At 38.7% G+C, this 26,701-nt stretch overlaps 1 protein-coding gene across 2 annotated transcripts in view; it reads left to right on the forward strand.

Annotated features, from left to right (window-relative positions):
• LOC150089315 (lachesin-like) overlaps positions 1–26,701 on the forward strand; it is a 758,400-nt gene that overhangs the window by 698,658 nt on the left and 33,041 nt on the right. For both annotated transcript variants that reach the window (XM_090368493.1, XM_090368494.1), the window contains exons 6-7: positions 6,780–7,067; positions 17,623–17,685. In XM_090368493.1, the coding sequence (XP_090224619.1) occupies positions 6,780–7,067; positions 17,623–17,685 (351 nt within the window). The remainder of the gene's footprint in view (positions 1–6,779; positions 7,068–17,622; positions 17,686–26,701) is intronic.

Consider the following 26,701-nt stretch of genomic DNA (forward strand, 5'->3'; position numbering starts at 1 on the left):
ATACACAAGAAGAAAAAAGCGCATATTTTTACTTGTTATTTGTTTATAATAATACATACATTACAGTGATATACAAGTATACTCGTATGTATTAGTTCATCCGTATACAAAAAAACAATACAAATTAACAATTTAACATAATGTACGATAATCAATAATATGCAACTATTTACAGCTTTGAGCAAAATATAAGAAAATATTAATGTAACTGACTAATCTTGAGTGAACTTAATATAAAACAGAAAATCCTGAGTGAATTCAATAAAAAACAACACCATTGCAGCGAATCAAGAGCCTGTTTCCTGAAAGAATTTTGGGAACACAATTATCAACCAACTTGTGCTAATTATACATCAATGTGTGCGTTATACGAATTCATTAACACGTACAGTTTTTGCATTTGAACTATTAAAAGTTTTAGACTTTTGGAGTTTCTGAAAAAGTTTTGAACTTTTTGAACTTTGAGCATTCAAAGAACTTATCTTGGAAGCTACTAGGCTTTACATACCAACTAAGAAATATTGTTCAAGGTTTAGGCCAAAATGGATGTCAGATGAACTAATGGGGCATATGGCAGAGAATAAAAATGCATGGGATACTTACAAATTAACACATGACACAGAAGCCTATGATAGATACAAGTTGATATGCAACCAAGTTACAAAGGAGGTTAAGGCAGGCGAAGGCAGATTACGAGAAATCCTTGGCAAGGGATGCAAAGAAAAACAGCAAAGAGTTCTTTACTTATGTAAACTCTACAAGGAAGGGGATGAATCAGATTGGTCCACTTGATATTGATGGGTCAACTGTTGATGATTCTGCTCAGGTAGCTAACAAACTAAATGAATATTTTGCATCGACATTCACACATGAGGAGTTATTCAGCAAGGGGAATGCCAGAGGTGTATTCAACTCTAGCAGTAAGCTACAGAATCTTGAAATAACTGGGAGTAAAGTGGAGGAGAAACTGTTGAAGATAAACACAAGAAAGGCACCCGGGGTGGATGGGATCTATCCAGTTATATTAAAGGAGGCAGCAAAGGAAGTAAGCAAACCCTTAGCCATAATTATGAGAGCTTCCTTGGACTCAGGGGAGGTACCCATAGACTGGAAATGTGCAAATGTGATCCCAATTCACAAAGGAGGATCAAAGGCTGACACAAGTAATTATAGACCTGTGAGCTTAACTTCTGTTCCAGGAAAATTAATGGAGGCACTGGTTAAAGAAGCACTGCAGGATCATTTAGACAAGACTTCAGTTATAGCTCGGACACAGCATGGCTTTGTTAAGGGGAAGTCTTGCCTGACCAATTTGATTGGATACTATGATGCAGTCACAAAAGAACTGGATGCAGGGAATAGCTTTGATATTATATACTTGCATCTTAGAAAGGTTTTTGATACTGTTGCACATGGAAGACTGCTACACAAATTGGAGCAGTGTGACATTGGAGGCAATTTGCTGCTATTGGATAAAGGGGTGGTTGAGGGGGAGAAGACAGAGAGTGGTAATCAATGGACACTGCTCATCGTGGACTAATGTTATTAGTGGAGTCCCTCAGGGCTCAGTGTTGGGTCCATTATTGTTTTCTGTATTTATAAATGATATTGATGATGGTATATCAAGTTTAATGTCCAAGTTTGCAGACGATACAAAGGTTGGCAGGGTTGTCACGGACACTACTGACACTATGCTGCTGCAACAGGATCTGGAAAGGTTGAGCAGATGGGCTGAGAGGTGGCAAATGAAGTTTAACATTGACAAATGTAAAGTACTACACATGGGAAACAGCAACCCCAGAGCAACGTATCAACTCTGTGGTACTACACTGACAGTGGTAGAGAATGAAAGGGACCTGGGGGGTGTTTGTGCAGGCAGATATGAAGTTCTCTGAGCAGTGCAGACGGGCTGCAAGAGTAGCTCATGGAGTATTGTCAATGATATACAGGAATTTTTCCAGCAGGGATAAGGAGGTGATTATTCCCTTGTATAAGGCAATGGTCAGGCCACACCTAGAGTACTGTATACAGGTCTGGAGGCCTCATTTCAAGAAGGATGTAGAGCTGCTGGAACGAGTACAGAGAAGGGCAACAAGATTAGTGAATGGAACAAAGGGGTGCTCTTACGAAGAAAGGCTTAAGTTTTGCAAATTACAGTGTCTGGAGACTAGGCACCAGCGAGGTGATCTGATAGAGGTGTATAAATCCTTGAATGGTTTGAGCATGCTCAATGCTGATGGGATTCTTCCTCTAGCTCAGAATAATCACCTGAGAGGGCATAAATTCAAATTGAGGAAAGACAGATGTAGGATAGACGTGCGGAAATTTGCCTTTAGCCAGCGGGTGGTTGGTTGGTGGAACAGACTTCCATCCGTTGTAGTGGAGGTTGATAGCCTAAATAAGTTTAAGGCTCAGCTGGACAGGTATTTTGAACGAACAGAGAGGTGAAGTGGGTTTTTTTTTTTTTTTTTTTTTTTGGCTGATGCTGCATAAGCTTGCTTTCTTGCATCAAATGCCTCTACTAATGCTAACTTTTACAATTTTATAAGGAAAAAAAAAAACATCAAATGCACTCTCCTTTGTCCTCTTCATAATTATTTTGCTGCTTCTTTCATTTCTTACTTCAGCAGATTTTTTTTTCACAACTCTTGTCTTCCCTTATGTTTATTGGAATTGAAAGTAAATGCATAAACAGATATTTTACAGGTTATTTCGCATTCTTTCAGAGGCAGTTCGAAAAAGGAACTGACTCTGAAAGAATCCGAAATAACCAACCTTCTTCCTTTCGCTGTTCATCCCTCATCTTCCTCTTATGTATTCAATGCTGATTATAATTCTAATTCTGCATTTTTATTTAATTAATATTAATCACTAAATTCAGAAATGTAATATTACAAATATATCATTCGAATATTAATAAGAGACCTTTTACTAATGTGCATAACATAATACTGTAATTGATCCTAGAAAGGATGGATTTACCGGGGCGGAGGTATAGTTGCAATAATGGCCCAAAGGTCACAGTACAGTAGACAGACACGGAGATCTCCTTCCGTATCTTCAATTTTAAACGCTTTTTGGCTTAAGTGTTTTCATGGGTGAAAACACTCACATTGCTTCTCCCACGGTAGTCAAATCACCGACAGCGAAAGATTATAAAATTTTATTTTAAACATTGTGTTGGAAGATAACTTGAAAAGTTCTTCCATTGCCATAGGACTAAAATCTTATGTATTATTGAAGAAATCGGTGGCAGAACCGTAGAATGTACCTACCCAGTCTTCCTGCGCGAAAATAATCCGAAAGTAGCCATTCAAGTAGACTGAAGAGCAGACAACTGTGTAATAGAAAAACTTTTCAAGCGCTGTACATCCATTAACACTCTTTATTTAACTACCCTTTTGTTTTACTACAATATTTCCACTGCAAATCAATCGATTGACAAAATTAAGAATAATAAGGTTTCTGCGCTACTGTTGGCACATTCTCACAATCCTTCTACTGAAACTATAGGAGGCTTACAATTACCCTAAATTTATGTCTAACTTTTTGCAGCAGCAGTATGAGAGAAAAAAAAAAAAAAAAACGAGGAATAAACCTGAGTTCTATGGTTAATAACTTTGAATTATATGCAGCAATGCAGTGTGTACAGATATATCGGCAAAACTTACTAGTGAAGAAGAATGTTTTAAAATTTTGCGGTACACCCGTTAGGAATGGCTGCAGTAGCATATTCCCTAATCATAGAATCTCTAAATATAGAATTTTAATCACAGACAGGTCTGTCTGTGATTAAAATTATATTTCTCATTTAAAAGGCAGCTACATTATTCCTTTAAACAGTATAAAGGAGTGACAGTCTTATGAAAGAGTAAGAGTCAAAAGCAAATGCTTTTTCTTCTTTTACCCTCAGAACTATTCTCACAAATTTCAAACTGCATCCTTAATTTTTACTGAGAGTAAATATCCCTCCAATTCTTCATTTATGTCATCCTACTTACGAGAATATTAAATAAACACATTTATGAGGCAATAAGAAATTTAAAATCTCTGATAATTTTTTATGAAAAGATGCCCATAAAATATTTCATAAGTGTCAATAAACTCTTTTATTTAAAAGCAACCGGTAGTACAGTGGTCTAAGAGTAGCTTGAATTCGTTGTGTAGATAATGCATCATTGTCACAGTTGGTTTCAAGAATAATCTGTTTTAGCCAAGCAATTTGGCTCCCAGCCAACGGTTCTGACTCTTAAATCTACCGTTTCTACTACATCCCTATCAGCATACCACAGGAAAAAGGACAAGAATTTCTTTCTTTCAGCCCTCGAACACTTCTTTCAGTAATCTACGTTGCATTCTCCAAGAACATGCTAATTTCATTTACCACAGCTACGAATCTACTTGCAATCCTCATGCATTTATATGCACTGGTTTTCATAAAAGTTATGCTACTACGAACGATGATTTGCTAAGGAGAGTCGTTTTAAGCCAACGATGAAAAGCGCGGATTCATTGTCCACTTGAAAAGGTTGTACAGAGCGAATCATTCGTTCTACATTGCAAGATATTCTTGAATCAATAATGAGAGTGGCAATGAGACAAAAAATACTCACTCTTGACAAAATTAACTGATAACAAAATATTCGGTCAAAATTAATTAAACTAAACTTTTCATGGAGTTTATTAATTTATTTATATTTTCATCGCATTCTATTATGATATTCTTTCAGCCAAGTAGCTATTTCGTTATACAACGAAATATTCGAAGTTCATTGTCATTTATTATACCTGTTTTGAAGGATGAAAAGACAAACTTTTAATCAGATGGAAAACTATTTAGCCCTCTCCCCTAGAAAGACTGGAGTACAGAAAACTCGATAAAAGTTTTTCTTTTTCTTTCATTAAAATATCATTCCAGCCCAGTTTTCCACATGATTTTGGAAGAACAGCGTTAGTAGCCATGTGACAGTTCTGAGGACTCCATATATAGATGGCTATGCCGACAGTATAAAATCTACTTAACTAATATTTTAATCGTGCTGAACATACGATTTTTCATTTCGTGAAAATAAATTCAGGGATAACTTACAGATCGTCTGTAAATTATGGAATCATGGGCCATGGAATTAAAGGTGGTTCAGAGAAAAAAGATTTCAGGGTACAAGCAGACGTGAAGCGTTCACTTCAGTGTAAGCAGTCTGCCCGAAAGTCTCAGCGTAATATACCCCTCAAAAAAGAGAGGCTCAAATGAAAGACCTGCCAATCATATACCGTGCAATGTTCCTACATCTTATTGCCTATGTAGCCGGCGCGTTGTTTTCCCACTCCCCCTCAGTCATAGTAAGAAATAGGAATAAATTAGAAACCAGAGCATGTCGCACAGCAAGCACACCTGCGCTACAGTTGCTGGCCGGAGCTCTCCCACTGTAACTGGAAGCAGCCAAAAAAGGTTTATATTATAGATTAAAAAGGGCATATCCACAGAATTTCTGGGGATAGCCCTTGATACAGCCAACACCTTCAATGCTGAAAGAAAAAGAATAGCCACAAAGCTCCATGAGCTATGGTGGGACAGAGTGGGAGCAGGGAACCAGAGGTCTGGTTACCAAAAGGTTTCTGCCACGGGTGGCAGTGGTTAGCCCAAAGCCACTTAAGTGGTATGCCCCTGAGGACTTTTTGTAACATTTATATTGACAGGTAACGGCTCCCTAAAGGCGAAACTAACCTCCTCAGAGCTGACAGATAACTTAAACTGCACCTGTGGCGAGAGCGAAGACTGGGCACACATTCTCTATAAATGTATAATTTATGACACCCCCAGAACAGAGCTAATAGCACAGATTGGCCCCTTCCCAGGGGAGAAGAACATCTGTTCATCGTCGAAGAGGAAAATTATAAAGCCTTTACATCCTTCACACAGAAAGTATTCGAAATGCGCAGAACTATCCAAAGAATGGCAATTCAGCCCCCCACCCAGCAATTAAACAACAAGGAATAGTTAAAATTGCCCACGTTTCCCACCACGCCCAGCCGATCACCTAAAAACTGTCAGGATAGCAGTATCGTGTTTTTCTTCTTATTTTTGAATGAATGATGAATAACTGTCCTATCCCACTGAAAGGTGTCTGTATGAGTCTCTAAAAATCACAGGAAGGTATCAACAAGGTGAATGATTTATAATAAACTAATTTCGAAATCATTTTCTCGTTAAATGAATCAGTTATTACGTTTATAAAAATGGAATAACAAATTGATGTCAGTGAGAGTTCTTATTAACATGGAGAACATAACTGCTCATTATATGCATTATTCAACTGAGTTTCTCATTTGAATCCCAATAAATTTCATTTATATTAAGTTTAGCTTAATTTTCAGTGTCATTTCAATGCAGCAGAGAATTTTCCATATTCTCTTCATTAAAGAAAGAAAATGCGCGTACAGTATGTTTAAAGCTGAGTCTTCCCTTTATGCTACAGTAATTAGCTTCCATATTTCTATTAATTCATTACTTCTTTTAAACGAAGAGACGGAAAGTAAAAAAAGACATCGCAAATTTGGTTCCCATTTTTTCTTATTGTCGTTTAATAACTGCCATTAGAAGGAACGCACTAAAATGAAGTGAGGCTTTCTTTATTTGCTGACATTTTTAGATTACGTACTAATTGCTGAAAAAAAACCTACTCTTATAATAAAACTTTGATTAGAAGAATAATATTCAATGCTAATATCGAGCATTTTTATAAACAATAATCTTCTTTTAACGATCTTACCCGTAACAGTTCCACCAATGATCTGGATACCAAACCAATTAGTGGGCGCCCCTCTAGGCGGTGAAATAACGCTCGACTGTCACACCGAGGCGTACCCAATGTCAATCAACTACTGGACGAAGGAAGATGGCGATATGATTATATCCAACGAAAAGTATTCCACCAGCATGAAAGATAAGACTTACAAAGTTCATATGAAACTTGCTATAAGAAATGTCGTGGCCGATGATTATGGGACCTATAAATGTTTCGCAAAGAATTCTCTCGGTTCTACAGAGGGTTCAATAAGACTATACGGTGAGCTAGTTTACTGATCATTCATTTATATATATCCAATTTATTTTTTGGGACATAGATAAACCAGCAGTTGAAAGTGATTTATATTTACCATGTTTAAACCTTTTACTGAGTTAAGTTGCAAATTTGATTATTTATTATGCTATACATTTGGAATTATGAATAAAATTGTAGTCTCTTATACACGTAATTTAACAGTGAGAACAAATAAAGTATCACCAGTGTCATAGTGGATGAATGGTTGTTTAATCATACCTGGAGTGTTGTTATACCACGAGGCAAACTACACCAAACTCCACCGTAGAAAGAAATCAACGTGCAGTTTTACTTGTGTTATTTTACTATGTAGAATATACACTGTGCTGCCACTTTATTAGGTACACCCCTGCTGTGCACACAAATGGTTTCTCCCACAACGTTGCAAGTCACATGACCACAGTTGTGGATATAAATGCAGCAGAACAACCTTTATAGTATCAGTTAAGCGTACAAACCGAATTGGAAAAAGGAGTGATCAAACGGACTTCAAAACGTGGCATGGTAGTAGGTACAAGACGTGCTGGACAAAGCATCTTTGAAACGGCAGTTCTCCTGAACTTTTCACGCACGCACGCACCAAAGTTTCAAGGGTGTATAAAGGCTGGCGCAACGAACAGAAAACATCCTCTCAACGGCACTCCTGTGGAAGAAAATCGCTTGTTGATGAGAGAGAGGTCAGAGGAGGATGGCTAGAATTGTGCAAGCAAACAGACGGGCCACAATGTCGCAGATCACGTAATCATACAACCTTGGTGCGCAGAACAAAATATAGCAACGGATCACTAGTCGCACTTTGAAAACAGTCTGACGAGTCGAAGTTCCTGGTGCATCATGTTGATGGAAGGCTCAGAATTTGGCGAAAACAACATGAATACATGGACCCGTCATGTCTGATGACCACTGTGCAAGGTGGTGGGAGCGGTGTTATGGTGTGGGAAATGTTCTCTTGGCACACGTTGGGTCCATTGTACCCATAAATTCACGTCTGAATGACACATTGTACCTAAACATTGTTACTGACTAAGTGCGTCCGTTCATGTTGACAGTTTATCCTCAGTCAGATGGTTACTTCCAGCAATATAATGCGCCGGTGCACAAAGCCCGAATAACTATGGAATGGTTCCAGGAACATGACAATGACTTTTCTTTGGTGCAGCTGCCCGCTCAATCTGCAGATCTCAATCATATTGAACATCTTTGGGATGAGCTGTAAAGGGCTGTTCGCTGCAGGTCTACACCTCCATCGAATCTCAAGGAACTGCGTGACACACATGTCTGCATGGTACTCCCTTCCTGCACAACGTTTTCAGCATCTTGTTCAATCCATGCCTAGACGAATTCAGGCTGTTTTGAAGGCTACAGGAGGCTCAACACGCTACTAGGTAGGCGTACCTAATAAAGTGGCAGCACAGTGCATATACATAGTTAACATGAAAGAAAGGAGCTGCTAAACAAAAGAAGGAAGTTGATACTTCATTCGTATGAATTTTAATCAGAAACTCAGGGATCTCATAAACAGTACTCTTTCTTTTCATAATTTTATTGCCATGGCATTTTAATTTCATTCAAATCAGAATACAGTACTTGACTTGGAAATGACATTTGACTCAAAATTGCATCACGCAGCTAGTCACGTTCTTCACAGAAACAGTGTGTAAAATGATACTTAAAGTTGACGATGCCTATTATGCTTCTTGAAGTAGACTTGGTCGTATTGCAAGTTGCAGAAGCCAGATCCCGGAACTGAAAAGGGAGATCCAGGATTTCGAAGACATAGAGTCAGAATTGAAAACACGAATCCAGGAATTGAAAGGACAGATCCAGGAATAGAAAGCAACCCCTGAGGTTGAGAATTCTATGGCGACAGTATTCTTAACGAATTCTTGAATACATAAAAAGACATCTTCAGATTAAGTACGAAAGCAGGCTAAGGCGACGAGGCGTGTAAGTATTGTGTCTGTAAATTGTGCACATTCCGTGTTGAATTTGTGCGTTTTTTGATTAATGAAACACCAAACAAAACCGCTGGGACGCACTAACTTGGCTACAGCATGAAAAAGATAATAAAAATTATTCTTGTTCGGATGGCATTAGAACCCAACCTAGATCAGTGGGCGGGTACATATATTTTATACGTATTTTAGGTATTAAAAATGTATAAAATATATTTTATTTTTTTTTTTTACATATTTCGTACAGATATATTTGGATATGTATAAAATAAACATGGCCAAAAAATACTAACTTCCTTCATTGTCGAATTGGGTCGCCTTTTTTTCGAATAACAGCAAATGCATGGAAATTGTGTCTGTTCATTATTTGTTTTGTATATATTTTAACAATTGAATTATATACTTGCGTATAGGCCAGCGATTTAAGTATATTAAGAGTTCTTCTGTGTTTGCATATTTTCCAAGAAAATGGGACAAATCTAGGCTTCGTTCAATTTTCTGAATGACAAATGTGCGAGAACGAATGGATAAATAAAGAGAACAGTCTACGGGAAATTGGTGGACTGTAAGTTGGTGTGACAGGATGAGCACTGGGGAGTATCTTCTCCCAATAATAAAAACAGGTGTGTAATATCAGTATGCCCAATTCTCGGTCTCACCAATACCACTTCTCATCTCTTTCGCCTGAATCCAGTTAGCCAAAACTCTGGTTCTTGTTTTTTCTGGTAAAGTTTGTTTTGGGTATAACAGGCTTGTAATCAGTATAAGGAACCTAAAGGTGCTATGAGAATGTGGTAAGAGATCAGCAGTCTCATTTCTCGGAATTACAGAATGTTCCGGTATCCAACAAAATGTTACTGATTGATTGGACTCTTTGCAGAAGAGTAACTGACAGTGAATTGTTTTCAGTGTAGGGTGACAGGAAGAGAAATTCTCCCTCATGGAAAAGACTGCCTTACGAGAGTCAGTATAGATTAGGGCTGGTGAAATTGAATGTTCAATAATCTGGCCAAGTGCAAGCTTTGTGGCATACTGTTCAGCAGCGAAGATACTGCATGTGGCTGGTAATGAGGCAGTAAATGTAAATAATGGGAACACGTCTGACGCATCTACCGCGTTGTCAGTTTTCGATCCTTCAGAGTATATTGCACAGGCATTGCAGTTGAGATTAGTTGTTGTTGGAATGGGGTTTATTGGTGCAAGGGCTGCTATGGCCAATTTGAGCCTCGTTGAGATTAGAATCGGCTGCTTGCAACTGTCTGATATTGGAAGTAGCTAAAACATACTTCCTCCCTCGGAGAAAGTGATTATCATTAGAGGCATAAAAACATAACCAGGATGGTACAGGAAGAGTGGTGTGCTCCAAAAGTCATTTAGATCAATATTCCAGGTAGGAAGAAGTTCTTTAAGTCGGAGTGAACCACGTCGGTTTTCACGTGGCTTATGCTCATAAAAGGAAACCCACCAGGTATACAGATACTCCCAATAAGGATGGGATGGGAAACTTCGGATCTTAGTAATATAGTGAGGCAGCAATGTTTTTCTAGGAAGTTGTAATGGTGTATCATGAGCTTCAATATAAAGACTTTGGACTGGAGAAGTCGCGAAAGCTCCCAGTTCTGTTTCAGAGCACTGTGCTGGATGACGTTTAGACGTTGTAATGTGCTTATCCTAGCAGAGTCTTATACCAGACACCCATAATCTAGGCGTAAACGGATCAGATACGTGTAGAAGTGTAGTAAGGTATATCGATCAGCTCCCCATACTATGGACGAGACTGATCGAAGTATATTCAAATGCTTTGGACAAGTAGTTCTTAAATGAGTGATGTGAGCTTGGAAGTTTAGCTTGCTGTCTAATATCAGTCCAAGAAATCTAACAGTATTAACAAGTGGGATTGCAGTTTCGTTTAGGTCTAATTCAGAATCAGGATGGAGAACCTGTTGCTTGCAAAAGTGAATGGCAATGCATTTCATTTCTGACAGTCGATAGCCATTCTGCGAAGTCCAGGATTCTATTCTGATTATAACTGGTTGGAGCTACCGTTCGATGGTGTTCATACTTTTAGACTGACAGGAAATAATCAGGTCGTCCGCATACATGTAAGTTTCAACGGTTTTTGAGATATCCCATGTCATTTTGAATTATTCAGGCAACTGTCCCCTTAGTCCGAGATGGTAAAGATTCATTATAATACCATGACACCAAGTACTGTCGAATGCCTTTTCAAGATCTAAGTTATTATTCCTATGGTGCAAGGAAGCCTGAGGCTTTACTGCACCAGCCAAAAAAAAAAAAAAAAAAAAAATTCTGAATTACCCTGAGAGGAGAGAGAGAGAGAAGCAGAAGGGAATCACCAAGAAAGAGAAGAAGTTGACCATGACAAGACGTTGTTTCATCACAAAGGCATTACAAAAATGCGATTCAGCTTCGATAAGCACATCTAACGTTGATCTGTTCTTCCGAACGCCGTACTGATGGTCTGGAAGGAGATTCTGTGACTCCAGGATCCAAGTGAGCCTTGTTTGAACCATCCTTCGGAAAAATTTTCCTACGCAGCTCGTGAGAGATATTCGCCTATAATTTTGAACCAGGAAAGGATCTCTGCCTGGTTTTGTGTGGGGATGAAAAATGGCGCCAGGAGGGGCAGATATTTTCATAGAAGATCCGATTGTAGAAAATCAACAGGGTACACAAGTCCTCTTTAATTCTTCAATATGATGTTATGAATACCATTTGGGCCTGCAGCACTGTTGGGAGAGCTATTTAATGATTCTTTCAGTTCTATTAAGGTAAAGGGTTGGTTGTTCGGGAAGGAGCGGTGCGTGAAGTAGTTAATTTTATACCGTTCTGCACCATCTTTAATGCTCTGGAAGGAGGATGCATAGGAGGCAGAAGCAAGGATTTTTTTTTAAATTTATTTATTTATTGTACAAGGCGGTCCCAGCCAGCTTTCCTGGCATCCCCGCCACTAAAAACAATATTGTAGAGATATTTAAAGACTTTCATCACTAATTTCCGCTCCATTACAAGATATTGAAGTTCCTCTGCACTTCCTGTTCCCGCACAATTATAAGACATTGAAAAGCTGCAGTTCATATAAAATGTATTTACAGTCCCTGCTACATGAAGTAGCTAGTGCGAAATTGCCGTCAGTGCAGAAGCAGGGACTGTGGCAAAAGATTCTGTTAGCGCATTAGCAACTTCTTCAGGAGTAGACACGTCTTTCCCTTTCCAATTAAGTACCGGAGAGGGCAGCCGAACAAATTTGCCATTTAGCACCTGTATCCTTCTCCAGATGAATCGTGTGTTGGGGTCTTTTGTGATGGTTGATGCAAAAGCAATGCACGAATCGCATTTCGTTTTCGTATAACTTGTATTGCTTTAGCTTTAAGCCTTTTAAAAGCAATTAAGTTACTGGTGGTAGGACACTTCCAGAAATTATTCCATGCACGGTTTTTCTCTTGTTTGGCATTAAAGCACCTTGTATCCGCTAGCGAATTTCGGTGAGTGCAATGTCTTGGATTTTGTAATGACAGCATTTGCAGCAGTCAGAATCTAATTGGTGATGTAAGCATTCACATTATCAATAGGTTTCTGTTGACCATGCATTCTGTCTAAAAGCATTTCGACAGAACAGCCATCCCAGTTCTCCTTATTAAATTTCTAATTGGATCGTTGATCAGGATTTTGAGCTACCACTGTTTGTATTGAGCAAATTATTTGCTGGAAAATGATACGCTGTTAAAGGGATCGGACAATACCGACCATACCACGATTGGAAAGTTGGATGGTGAGTAATTTGACAAGCCAACTGCAGTTGTAGATCCTGTTGGTAGGTGAATGCACGTAGGAGAATCAGAGTTTGGTAAATTAAGATCATTATTATGCAAAAATTGCTCAAGCAATTTGCCTCTTGAGTCCATTGTAGCGGATCCCCACAATGGATGATGTCTATTAAAGTAATCGAAGGAACATATTAGAGTTGGGAGTTGTGTAATGAGGTTGTCGAGTTCTTAATGGAGAAATGGTAGAGGTGGCGGAATATATATGGAAACAAGGGCAACCGAAATACCTACTGCAATACGAGCAGAGCAGCCACAACTTCTAGATTGGTTTCTAATTGGACCGGCCTTGATGGCATGTTAGAATTAATAAGAACGGTTACTGCTCCCCGTGCAGGAGACTGAGTTCCTATCTCGTCTGTACATCACGTAATTTGAAAATTTTAGTGAAACTTGTGGTGACAAGAATGTTTCCTGTAGGCCTATGGGATTGAATTTAGCTAGTAAATCCCATGTCATCAGAATGACTGCTTAGTCCTCTGCAGTTCCATTATATGATGCTATACATTATTTCAAATGCAGCTGAAAGATAGTTTCGAGTGCGAGACGCATAGGAGAGTCTAGGCATGGTCAACATGATTTGTCTTCGTGCCTCAGGATATCACTTTGTGTTCAATTTTGTACTTTCGAATTTTGTTTCGTTTTCCACATTTCACATGATTTGGAAAAGGCTGGGTTGGTTCCTTTACAGTTAAGACAAATGGGAGTCGAGGCTAGGCAATATGCTTGTGTATGAAACTTGGATTCGCATATATAGAGCAGATGGCATCACCTCTATATGCCTGTTGTGAGTGGCATATTTCTGGCATTTAAAACAGCGAAGAGGATTCGGGATGTACGCCGAATTCGGCAGTTTAAATTGCCAGCTTTTACTGTGGATGGCAAATCAGGTGTGCTGAAAGTTGAAATGATGGATCAAGTTTGAATGACATTTCCATCTTTTTTCATCATTATTCTCTTTGCACTGATTACTTTCTGATTACTAAGTTACTGGACTAATTCCTCCTCAGACACTGAAAGTAGGTCCCGCTCTGTGATGAATTTAAGGTATTGTGGGGAGTGACAGATACGGGCAACCCACAAAATGTTGTTATTTTTAACAGCCACTCAGAATGTTTGGATGTGGCTGTTTCAACCAGGGGGTCTCCGGATTGTAGTCTCTTCACCATGTTTGGTGATCATACAATAGATCACAAATGGTGATAAATTTCCCACAGGCTGGGTAGTTTGTTGTTGTTGTTTGTTATTTGGTTTTTAGGAGCATTAGCAACTAAGGCCATATTGCTGCGGGGATATGCGGTGGTCATTCCCTGACCTTTCCGCATCCTCCGTATTTGGTGGTGATGGGCTCGAACCCCGGTCTAATCAAGAAGCGTGTGCTACGCACTGCTGCTCCTTCCCACCTGGCTACGGAGGCGCCTCAAGCTGGGTAGACTGAGAGTGTAGCACCAGACTGATTGATTTTGATTTTTGTGGCGTAAAAACAGCAAGGTGCACCATGAAAATGTGAAAATTCAAGTAAGATGAGACTGGTACCCTTTTAAAAAGATTACCAGTCGAAAGTGCATATATATACACATATATATACACGTTTACAATAGTTCGATTTTCTTAAATACTGGTGTTTTTTACATATAGGTATTGGCGTTAATACAATACTGGTCTTTAAGCTAGCCTTGTCAGGGCTAGCTTAAAGACCACTGGCACGTATAATGTTCAATTGGCCAACATGGCAATAACAATGGCATTAACGATGCACAAAAGACAGATTAAGACACAATAGAATGATAATACAAAAGAATAATATATATATATATATATATATATATATATATAAAGGAATATCAATAAATAAAATCAGTATAATGATAAAAGCAAATTGTATATTTCATATGAATGTGTGTGTGTGTGTGTGTGTGTGTGTGTGTGTGTGTATATATATATATATATATATATATATATATATATATATATATATATATATATATATATATATTAATAGTTTTTTAAAAATTTAAAAACTGCAGACACATTGTCATTTTCATTTAAAATCTGACTGAGTGTATATGACTCAGTTAGATGGGTAAAAGCAGTAAAACGAGCATCTTTAAAACTGGTGCAATCACATAAAATATGTTTAACGGATAAAATGGTGTCGCATTGCTCACATATAGGAAGGTCATCAGCCCTCAGCAAAAAGAAGTGTCAGATGACAGTGTCCTATGCGAAGCCGAGCAAGAACAACTTCCTCTTTACGATCTCTGCGTAAGCTGGACTGCCAAAGATGGATCACAGGCTTAATCCGACATAGTTTGTTTGTAGTAACCAGGCGATGCCACGAATATTGCCACTGAGAATATAAATCACTACGGATTACATGCCTGTAGTAATTTATTTTGGTAATTTATTTGGCTCTAGTGTCAGCCAAATCATTTCTTCTAATCCCGATGTGACTGGGGATCCAGCAGAAGCGGATATCGAATCCACCTGCATAGAGGATGTATATTATCTGCTGAATTCGGGACAGGGTTGGATGATTAGTGTGTGACACCGCCGATAAAGCCTGTAGTGCACTTATTGAATCGGCATATATAATACACCGTTGGTATCGGTGTTTTCTTATGTAATCTAGAGCTAACTCTATAGCATGCAGCTGTGCAGTGTAAATGCTGCAGTCAAGGGGTTGTAGCACAAGAAATTTAGGCAGGTTAGGACACTGTGCTTCTCTTCGAAGCCTTTTAGGTAGGTAAGCGTTATTTTCATTGGACGTTTCTGACCTTGATGGCTCTAAAGGTGAAAAATTATTTAAGTCCTTTTCGTTACTCCTTTTCGCGCTGGGAGAGTGAGTTTCTTCTCCCAGATCACCGGCGCCGCCACGTGGAGAAAGGAGCGGTACCACCTGTGACCAAGCGGTTGTAGAAGTTAGTTTGTTAATAATTAATAGATTATATATATGCTAAATAAAGAAATTCCGGGTTCTCACTTGAATACTTTAAGCACAGAACCACTTGAAGTGAACAAAAGAAAAAAATCACTAAAAAATAACAGAAACTTTATGGGATGGAAAAACGACTCTATATGTCGCAGAGAAAAATCGCTTGGAGCTCGGGGTCACGACATAAGGGAAGTCCGAGTGGTGTTAGAGGTTACATGACTCGGAGGATTATAACACACTTTTATATCTTTCGTCACTTTAAATAATTTATAAATTTCACGTTCCCTTTGGGAACAAGAGAAAATAAATTGCCGTGGCATAAAATTTAGCTGATCATGAAGTTTTATAAATCGACAAATACTTCAATACATTTCGAATAAATAAAATACGTTTCATATGTGGATAAGTGGAATAATATGTCCGAATTTAATTAAAAACATACTTGGTAAGGAAAAATAAAAACACGATACTCCCAAGAAAACAAGTTACTGATAAAGGCGCTCACCCACACCTTTGGAACTCTGGGCTAGTAAGCATGATTGTATCATTATGTGCCATAGCAACTTACCTGTTATAAACTGAAATATGTGGATCGGAAATACACAATATGGTAACAAGGTGTGTTTGTTTAATTGCGGTCTCCAGAGTTTCTCCTATTTGCCCCTGTATCATCTGAAAAGGCATAAGGTCAAGGCTGGCAAGTGTGTATATATATATATAGGTGTCTTGTTATGCTGAGTGCTGACACCTGGCGACTTCGCAGCCAGGGATCCCTTGCCACCTGACTCCCAACCTTGGCCACGATGAGGAAACAATATGGTAACAGGTTTTGAACAAACTGGATGATTGCTACTTGTCTCAGCATATCACAAAGTGCACAAAGGACTCTAATAAACTTGATCTGGTTCTCGCTGAAGAGCCTACCTGCATCACAGACTTGACGGGGAGGGACCAACAGCAGCAGGCAGTGACCACAATACAAGAAACCTGTTGTCAAAGACAGGCGTAGCTGCCATGGCGAAGTGGTCAAGCGAAAGGTGCACGAGTACATGTGCTTTGAGTGACCAGAATTCAATTAAAAGTCCGTGACTATTAAATACGGTGGTGTTTCTTGTATTTTCTTTCTGTCTGGTGAACTCCTTTGATCGTATTGCCGCCCGGAATATAAACAGAAAATTTATTTATAATTTAAGGGGAAATGGGAAAAGTTATACGTACATGTAACCAGTGATTATATTAAAATATATAAATCAATCCTTACGTGAAAATATGTTGCATTTTCCTGTTAATCTCTGGTTGATACTTTGTTACTCATCTTCATATTTAAATCTGACACCGTAACGTTATACATCGTAAGAATAATCTCAGAAAGAAATGATTTCTGAGAGATGATAGTCTTCGGGATAGATTTCTTAAGCTTTTGTGAATAATTCAATCCAAAATTATTGCATTTTGAGCTTTAGACCCTGAATTATAATAATCTTTGCGCTAATATTTCTTACATACCCTTCGTTCATTTTAAAGAAAGTTAAAAAAATATCCGCTGCATAAAAATTAAAAAGATGTTAATTTTTTCTTTCAGAATTGAAGATGCTTTCATTCTTCTAATAAAATACAAAACCAATTAAATGTGTAGTAGATTTTTAATTATAATAATTATTGTTTCCCAGTGTAACGTATTTAATGAAATGGCATATTTAACTTCCGACTAACAGTAAAATAACGTCAAATTTAATCTCAATATGGAATACTGATTATATGTTATTATTTAATTTTTATTTCAGAAATACATATATCTCCTCAACCTGCCAAAGAGCCATCCACTGCCAAGATTCAAAGCTTAGATGGTAAGAACACATAAAGAAAAAGTTCCAAATTTTTCATAATAAATAATGATATTAATTCTAAATAACAGGAATATTGAAACGAATAATAATTTATTTTTGATATGTCAAAATGGACAAAATCCAATACGTTTTGCCAATTTTGATATTTACATGACCAACAGAGATCGAGATAGTTGCCAGTAATAACTGTTTCATCAGTTGTTTCTGTGGATCTTAGAGAAAATTCAGGTTTTGTGTTTCTGTTGAATGCATTAAAAATGAGAAATAAATGAAATTCCCCAAGACTATAAATAAGTCTCTGGTATTGTTTTAAACGCTGATCCAAAGTAGCAAAGATTGCAAAAATTATTATGAACTCCTTGTTTCAACTCCGTATGACTTTTCATCCAAAAATAATTTTTTTATATATACTCTTCTATGGATTGACTGAAAAGTGTATTTGGCTGTCCCTGTACTAATCGAACAAATTGCAATCATCTGAATCTAACTCATATTGCCTTACTTGCATATAGTATTTCTTAGCAAAGGGGCAAATTTTCACCAGCATGATGTCGCTTCATATTACAAATATATCAGCACAACAGTAATCTGAGAAGAATACATACCAATTGGTGATAATCTCAGTTATTCTGGGATTACTACTACTGTATTAACAAAATGTAGTACATTGCACGCAACAACGTTAAACCTCGTTTGCCACTTTTCATCTCCACTGCCTAATTTAGTCAGATCGTGTTGAATTCACATGCCCTGATTACAATATACCTACCTGGCCTGATAAGATCGGATTGCGAGTCAAGTGTCGTTTTGAAAAGATCCCTCCATATTGTGTATAAGATCATGTCATCTGCATACATTTTCGTGTTTTTCTATAACATGAAATAAATCACTAGTAAAAATGGACCCGGAGTGGATGATCTGGAACCTCCCTCTAGTTATCCAAACTCTGTAGCTATTCTACCATCAACGTTTACAACTTTTCTGTGATTCAAATAGTTTTTAAGAAAAATTCAAAATATTCCCTTTCATTCCACATTCGAACAATTTCTTCCATAAATTCTTTTAGCAAAGTATTATAGAACTATTAATTAATACGCCTTTGAAAGATGAAGAAAAGCAATCAAAATCCAATTATTGCTTGAGATTAATATTTAAAAAAAAAATCTTTAGTTTATCTATAAATGGACTGTAGCTTTACGCTTTTGATAAGATGTTGTTTTTTAGGATTTTATTGGCGCATCAGCAACTAAGACTATAATGCGCCCCATTTGATAAGAATAAAATTCTTTAATTAAAATTTGTGAGATATAAAGTAATGATATATATATATATATATATATATATATATATATCAAAAATATAAAATAGAAATTCAAACAAAACATAAAAGTATATTTTAATTCTAGAGATGTTTACAGAAGACAGAACGAGGTCCGACACACTTCTGTAGGGGCGCAGGAAGCATTGGTTTGCTACGCAACGAATGATAGAGGATAGTCCATTGCAAAATATCCGAACGATTCATAGTATAATAAATCCTCGTCAGGAGATTGAAAACGAAAAACACAGCTTGAAGCTCACATTTCGCTTTAAATGGAGCAAAGCCAAAAATTCTCTAGAAGTGATTTTTCAGAAAGAATCATTGGCAGTTTCATTTTACGGAGATCCATTCCAATATACAGAATTCAAGGCGAAGAATAGCTTTTAAGTTCAATTATGCTAACGACGACCAAACTGTTGATCTATAAGTCAAATGGAGTTTCATATACATACTATAAAATATTTTACAAGTTTGCGATACACAGGTTTTATTATTCCAACTTAAAATTATAGTATACCCTTAAAAACTTAATCGTCATAAGGGAAAAGTGATCTTTAAAAGTTAATTTGAAACAAAAAACAATTCCAAGGAATTTCATTAACGGTGCATTGTAAAAGTTTCCGCTTAAAAATTAGAGGCTTCACGCAAATGGGGAGAACCTTCTCCATAAAACATCAAGACCAAAACAAATTAACAGCCCAACCAACGAAAAAAGAAATCAGTAAAAAAAAGTCGACTGAGCTGGGGCTTCAGTAAATCCTAGAATGAAATACTTGAATTTTAAAAACCGAGATCAGATCATTTGCATACGAAATAAAAGCAGAATTTACAAACAAGAAAAAGGCTAATAAGGTAGAAGAAAGACACTCACAGAGAATGCTACCTTCGCAGATTCCCACTGAAGTTAACCAAAACCCATAAGTAGGGGCAATAGAAAAAAAGAAAGCGGTCAGAAAGCAAATCTCTTAAGACTTCAAGAATGGGCCTAACAATTCCAAAGAACACCTGTAAACATTATTAAAAGAAGAATGAGGACTGAGTCATAAGTCGTGAGCACAAAAAAAAAAAAAAAAAAAAAAATGCAAATCCTTCTTATCGTTTCAGGTAGTATGAAGTTTACAGACCAGTTGTTGAAAATGCAGCACTGTAGAACGTCAACTGATCCTATAATCAACTGAACTGGAACGAATTGGGAAACTTTGATTAAATTAAAAAGGCAACTTCGTACAGACACAGAAAACCAGCAAACATGAGGGGGGTGAGGAACCAAATCTAAACAGCATAGGTTTCCCACCAGTATGCCGTTGGTTAGATTAGGTTTTATTAGAAACTGCATTAGAAACTAAGGCTATAATGCGCCAAAACCAGGTCATATGAAACAAAACAGTTAAGCTTTCAGTGACCTAACGAATTAGGCCAGTACGAAAATATATATAACAATATAGAAATAAAAAGGTATAAAATATATAATAATAAAGAAATGACAATAAAAAGTAAAAACTTTAAATGCGAGTAAACAGGTACATGTATATTGATTTTAAATAACTAAAAACAGCAAACATATGGTCATTATCAAACAATATCGGACCGAGTGGCTCAGCCAGATGACTAAAAGCGGTAAAATTCTGCCTTCACAGTTTATGTCTAAAACGCGGGCACTCAATTAAAATGTAACGAATAGTTAAAAAGGTGTCACACTTCTCACACATAGGAGAGTCATCTGCCCTCAGCAGGAACGCATGTGCCAGATGAATGTGTCCTATGCAGAGCCGAACTAAGACAACTTCCTCTTTACGTTTCCTGCGCACACTAGACTGCCAGTGTTGGTTTAATCCGATACAGATTGCTCGCAACCTGCCCATGCCAAAATTGTTGCCATTGAAAGAGTAATGTAGAGTGCATTAGCTGTCTGTAGTCTGTAATAGACTAACAGGCTATTGCCGTTGTTGTGGGATTGCAGTGACCTAGCTGCGGTGTCAGCCAGTTCGTTACTCTTGATCCCAATGTGGCTTGAAATCTAGCAGAAACGAATGTTGAATGAATAATCGCAAAGAGAAGGTAACGACTGCTAGATCCGGTTCAGGAATGGATGAGGATTATACTTAATCCTCAATAGAACCTTTGTATACACCATACACATTTGTTAATTGTGGGTTTTAATGTGGTCCAAGGCTAATTTTATAGCATACACCCCAGCAGTGTATATGCTGAATTCGTGGAGAATGCCTCCCAGATATAATGTTATCTGGGAAAATAGCAGCAGATTCGACAGATAACTCCGACTTCGAGCCATCAGTAAATGTTTGTTGTTTGGTTTTTAGGAGCATTAGCAACTAAGGCATATTGCACCTAGGATATGCGGTAGTCATTCCCTGACCTTTCCGCATCCTCCGTATTTCGTGGTGACGGGCTCGAACCATCAGTAAAGACAGGAAATAAGTCAAGAGTATTTCGGTTCGGTGGACAGCACAGAATTGTCGGTAGGCAGAAGATATGGTGAAGAACTTACCTAACGTTTTTAATGGAGAAGTCGCATGATGGTATGCGAGCATGCCAGGGTGGAAGTAGTTGCCTTGGTGACTGGGGCAATATTGTCTACAGTGATATTAAGCTCTCTGAGCAGCTCTTCGACCCGGATACCAAAGGGACGGTTGGCAGTCTGGCGGTTGTTATAAAGAGTTTCCCACCGTGTCTCGAAGATAGATGTCCACGTAGGGTTGTCTGTCAGGGATTTCAATTTAAAAGTATATTTCAGCGTTCTCCTGCAAGCCAACAAGGTTAAGCATCAGGGCCTTGATATCATCACTATTTCGACGGAATCCACAACAGTTCCATTGTAAGAATTTCATTTTTTGGGTCGTCCGGTGGCTTTAGAATGGCTGAAGGCTTTGTTTTTCTCAATCCAGGTTCTATCACTCTTTGGGAAGAATGGGCATTGATCTGTATTCATTTCTTCTTCCGCAGAGAGTTCCATAACAGGTTCGTGCTGTACCTCCTCAACTCCTACTTCCATTATTACTTACATTACCGGTGGCTTTATTATTATTATTTATTTTTTTAATTTCTTTACCATTTTGCTTTGGAAGTGATGGAGCACTAGGAGGCAAAAATATGGGAGTGGCAGTTGATTGATCCTTCTGTGCAAGCTTTTGTGAACTTAAAAGGTAGCGTGCGATGGGAGTGAATGATTCTTTTGGAGGGACTATCATTTTTTTTTGGGTTCCGATGGAACATATCCCTGCTACTTTTTGGGCATAGGTGGGCTTGTTTATATTTATAGGTTTCACTGCTTTTCTTGCCTCCTGATATGATCATCTCTTCCTTAAGTCGTTGAATTTCTGTTTATTTTTTCCACCTCTGGCATTCTCTTCAGTAAGCTGGGTGTTCTCCTTGGCCGTTAATGCAGTTGGGTTTTGTAGTTCAACATGATATTGTGTTTTGGTGCTTTGCACCACATTGAGCGCACGCAAGGACTCCACGGTAGGCCATTTGCAAGTGTCCATATTTCTGGAACCTAAAGCACCGAAAGGAATTTGAGACATATGGACGCACTGAACAATTGATATAGCCAGCTTTGATCTCATTTGGAGACGTCGGCGAGTTGAACGTCACGGTGAGGTTTCTAGGGGGAATAAATTTCCTGTCCCTAGGCACAGAAATTCATTTAGCAGCAATCACGTATTCGAATCCCGTCGAAACGCGAGGAATTTTAATGGGCTCTTTTTCACTCTGTGGCTGAGTTGATCGGTCAGGGGCAGATATCAAGGCTATTTCCCCCCCCAGAAACTGGGGGGTTTTTCATCCAGCAAAACAGACAAATCGACCAGAGAACAAACACAATTTACAGACACAATACTTATATTGGTAGGACGACCTTAATATCTATTTTTTTTTTTTTTTTTTTTTTTTTGTAGTTTTAATTCAGAGCAGATTTCCTCCTCAGTGACCTAGGTTGAAATGACACCTCTAGAAGAATTTTGTACAGTGTGTGATGCCATGATAACTGGTACACCTCCGACTGATGTTGCTCGGAGTAGATTCTCAGACTGCCTGTCCTTTTTTGGTTTCGGTTAAGAACTCCCCAGAACGAAGCCTCTCAACTGATATAGGGGAACTTGCTAATCCCTCTAAACCCTTCTGTTTAAAAAAAAAGGGCGACATTTCCAATATGTTTTTTTTTTTTTTTTTCTGTTAGAATGGATGCTTAAAAACTTGAGGTCCTGATGGTATTTCAGTTCTGGGTCTCTTTGCTGCATTAGCATTATTTGTCTCGCCGTTGTTATTTGCAGACAGGGACCATGTTGTGGTCCCTAAAGAAATACGTTTATCAGGATTCATGATGTTTTTTTCTTAATTTGGTTAAGTTTCCGGACACCCTACCTACCAACAAAGTACAAAGTACAAAGTACAAAGTATGTTGAGGGTCAAACGGCACCAGGAATTTCTCCCATCTCCGCGAGTGTTCGCTGTATCGAGGGACAGTACTCTGTCAAGACCAGAGATTTAAAAGTGTGTGGATCATGTGTTGTGTAGTATGTTGTGCCCATTGTTCTTCTGGCCTATTGGCCGTCGAGCCCCTGATGAGACCCGACGTTGTCCGTACTATGCCAACGAGGAGGCTGGCCAGGTGTACCTTGAAATTTATTATACTCTGGCAGGTCCCGCCGCCTAATTTCCTGGGATTTCAGCGGCTGGGTCCTATAGAAAAAAAAAAAAAAAAAAAAAAAAGATAGATAATCGCGGTGGTATAATTGCAAAATCGCTATTAAGTTGGTATGTGGGGTTTGTTCCCCGAAATTACCATGGGATTGTACGCTAAAATGACAAGTTCTAGAGGCCTAATGGGGCGGGCAATAATTTTGGTGCTAATTTAAATTTGGATGCGTGGGGCTTTCGCGGTGAATAGTCAAAGAGAAGGGTAGGGAGACTGAAGGCTGGGGGGAAGAAAGAGAAGTAAGGGGCCGATAGGGTAGATGGCCCCTACAGTCAGTGGGGCATGCCCATGCCCCACCAGAGGGAAAGGGGGATGGCAGGAGGAGGAGAAGACAGCGAGCCATCTCCCCCCCCCCTGCCAAGGAATAGGAGTGAAAGCAGGCTGGTCAAGGTTGCCAGCCCAGATCGCCATATGGCTAGGTGGCAGCAATGTGCTGCAATCATTTCTCTGAGCCCTTGCATGGTAGTATCTGGGAAGGTTTCCGTGGTTGTGTAGACATTCTGCTGGCCTGCACGGCATGGTTGTTTACTGCAGTGGTTGAGGCTGTGGGAGCGTCCTTCTCCTTGTGAAGAGGTCCTGGGCCAGCTGCGCGAATGCCTTGTATGTGTCAACTTCAGTTATGGCGAGGTCTTCTTGATTACGGAGGTTAAGCTGTGTTCTAGTAATGAACCTGCAATAGAGGTCCTCATATAGTGGGCAACTGTACATTAGGTGCTCCCACGTTTCACGTTCACCACAGAGGCAGAACGGTGTATCACTCAGTCCAAATCCTTGTAGTTTGTCTCTAATGGCCCCGTGTCCCGTCAGCAGGTAGGTGGTGTAGAGTCCTGGTGAGAGCCACGGTGGATAATTCGGGTATACCAGCCGTATGTTGGGTAGAAATTTTCTAGTTATTGCACCTTTGCTGGAGGTCTCCCAGCGGGCCTGCCAAGTTTGTTGGAGGTAAGCGGAGAGACGGCTCCTTTCTACTTTGGGATCATTTGACAGATCTATGGTGTAGTCGAGGCATGTTGCCGTTCTGCCTTTGGTCAGTTGATAGAGTAGCCCATGCTTAACAATCTCCAGGTCCAGAGGGAGGGATCCCGTTAGAGCCTGGAGTGCGTGGGTACTTACAGTGTTACATGCTCTCGAGATGGTTAAGAGTATGTGTCGCTGTGTAGTCTCCAATTTTTTCCGGTTCACTGCAGTGGTAGCCTTGCGATACCATATTCCAGAAGCATATGTAATCGCTGGCAGGAAAATAGCTTTATAGTAGAGGCTGAGGGTTTTCCGCCTCAAACCCCATTCCTTGCGTGTGATTCGCGCAAAAAGTGCGGAGTATCCTCTAATTTTCTTCCGTAAGTGCACTATATGTGGTGTAAAGCTCAGGTTTTTGTCTAGTACGACTCCAAGGTGCTTTAATTCGGTGGTAAGCTTGATTGTGTTACCTTGTATCTTGATTTGAGGGGGTCGTCTGGTGTCTAGGGCTCCTTTTAATAATATAGATCTTGTCTTCGAGGATGAGATGTTCAAGTTATTGTTGTTAGCCCAGTCCTCTAGAGTTTCTATTGCTCTGTTGGCGGTGTTCTCCAGTTGCGCCCTAGATCCCCCAGGCAGCATCAGAACCACATCATCCGCATAGGCTAGGGGAACGACGTCGCCGAGTTCCAGGTTCAAAAAGCCATCTAGAACCAAGTTCCATAGGAGTGGGCCCAGGATTGAGCCCTGTGGGCATCCTCCAACAAAGCCCAAATGAGATCTCCACTACCCAACAAGCAATAAATGTGCTCAGGAGTGGGACGCCAAGCTACCCAGACACCATACCCCGCCAGCACGAATTCTGTCCCTCAGACAATTAGGGTAGGAGCATATAGCGTTGACCCTCGCAAGGAATCTTAGAATTAATGGATTATTTTTGCAAACAAAAGTTGAGTTCACAAGATTTGCTTTATTTCTCAAGCTAAGCTACATTAATAATCATCCCATCAGAACAGTACACAAACCACCCAACTGTGAACCCACTAGCCGACTGATCCTACCGGGCCTTCCAGGACCACTCATCTTGTCGGAGTAGGGATCAGAGTAGTGTGTTGAAGCTCTACTCCTCAACCACCAGGATCTCCCTTTCGGATTTCTATGGGTCATAGCACACGGCAAACATGCTAGTTTCCTATGATGTTAGCTTGAAATCTATGCTGTGGGTATTGGATCCCAATGATGCTAATCTGGAAGCCCAGCAGAATCATTGGGAGGGCCCTCACCATACAAGTGCCCACGTCGAGGAAACAGCATGCCGTCTTTACGTCATAAAGCTGAAAGCATATGTCTCCTTTTAATTTAATAATTCCGATTAATTAGTAAAAAACATCAATTATTTCAGCTATTTTATTTAATACTATAAGTGAAATTTGCTTAAAATTATTGGAACTCAGGATGACCCTTCTTTAATGCACTGGAGTTTTCTATTTTAAATTTAAAGGGTTAAGTATTAATTAATAATTCCTATAATTAGTGAAACAAATAATGTAGTATTATAATTTTCAAAAACAATAAAAATTTTCGACTTTGTCCTTACGTCATTCACAACAAAAGTAAATACTTAAACTTCTCAAGAAGATTGCATATTGGTTGATTAATATGGGGATTTTGTGGTAACTAAGGCTAAATTTTGCCTAAGGAGAACACTTCCTTATGACCAGTTTGATAACATTTCGTTTAAAAAAATGTCCCTTTAAAAATAATAATAATGTGCTCCTTGGATGGTTTACAGTTGAAATTTCCATTTGCTTTTACAAAACAAAATTTTATTAAAGCAAAATGCCATAAACCTACGCAAACAGTTTGTTTAATTACATTAAATACAATTATACAGTACATAATAATACCAGTTAAAATTTATACAGAAATGAAGTAACTTGTGATGGCATTGCATGGTTCATTACATTGCCAAACTGAACATACAATCTCTAAAGCCAGACTGAAAGAGCTAGATTCCAGAACGC

The sequence above is a fragment of the Mastigoproctus giganteus genome, chromosome 2, assembly GCF_048544385.1.
Source record: "Mastigoproctus giganteus isolate SK-2022 chromosome 2, ASM4854438v1, whole genome shotgun sequence".
Lineage (NCBI taxonomy): Eukaryota > Metazoa > Arthropoda > Arachnida > Uropygi > Thelyphonidae > Mastigoproctus > Mastigoproctus giganteus.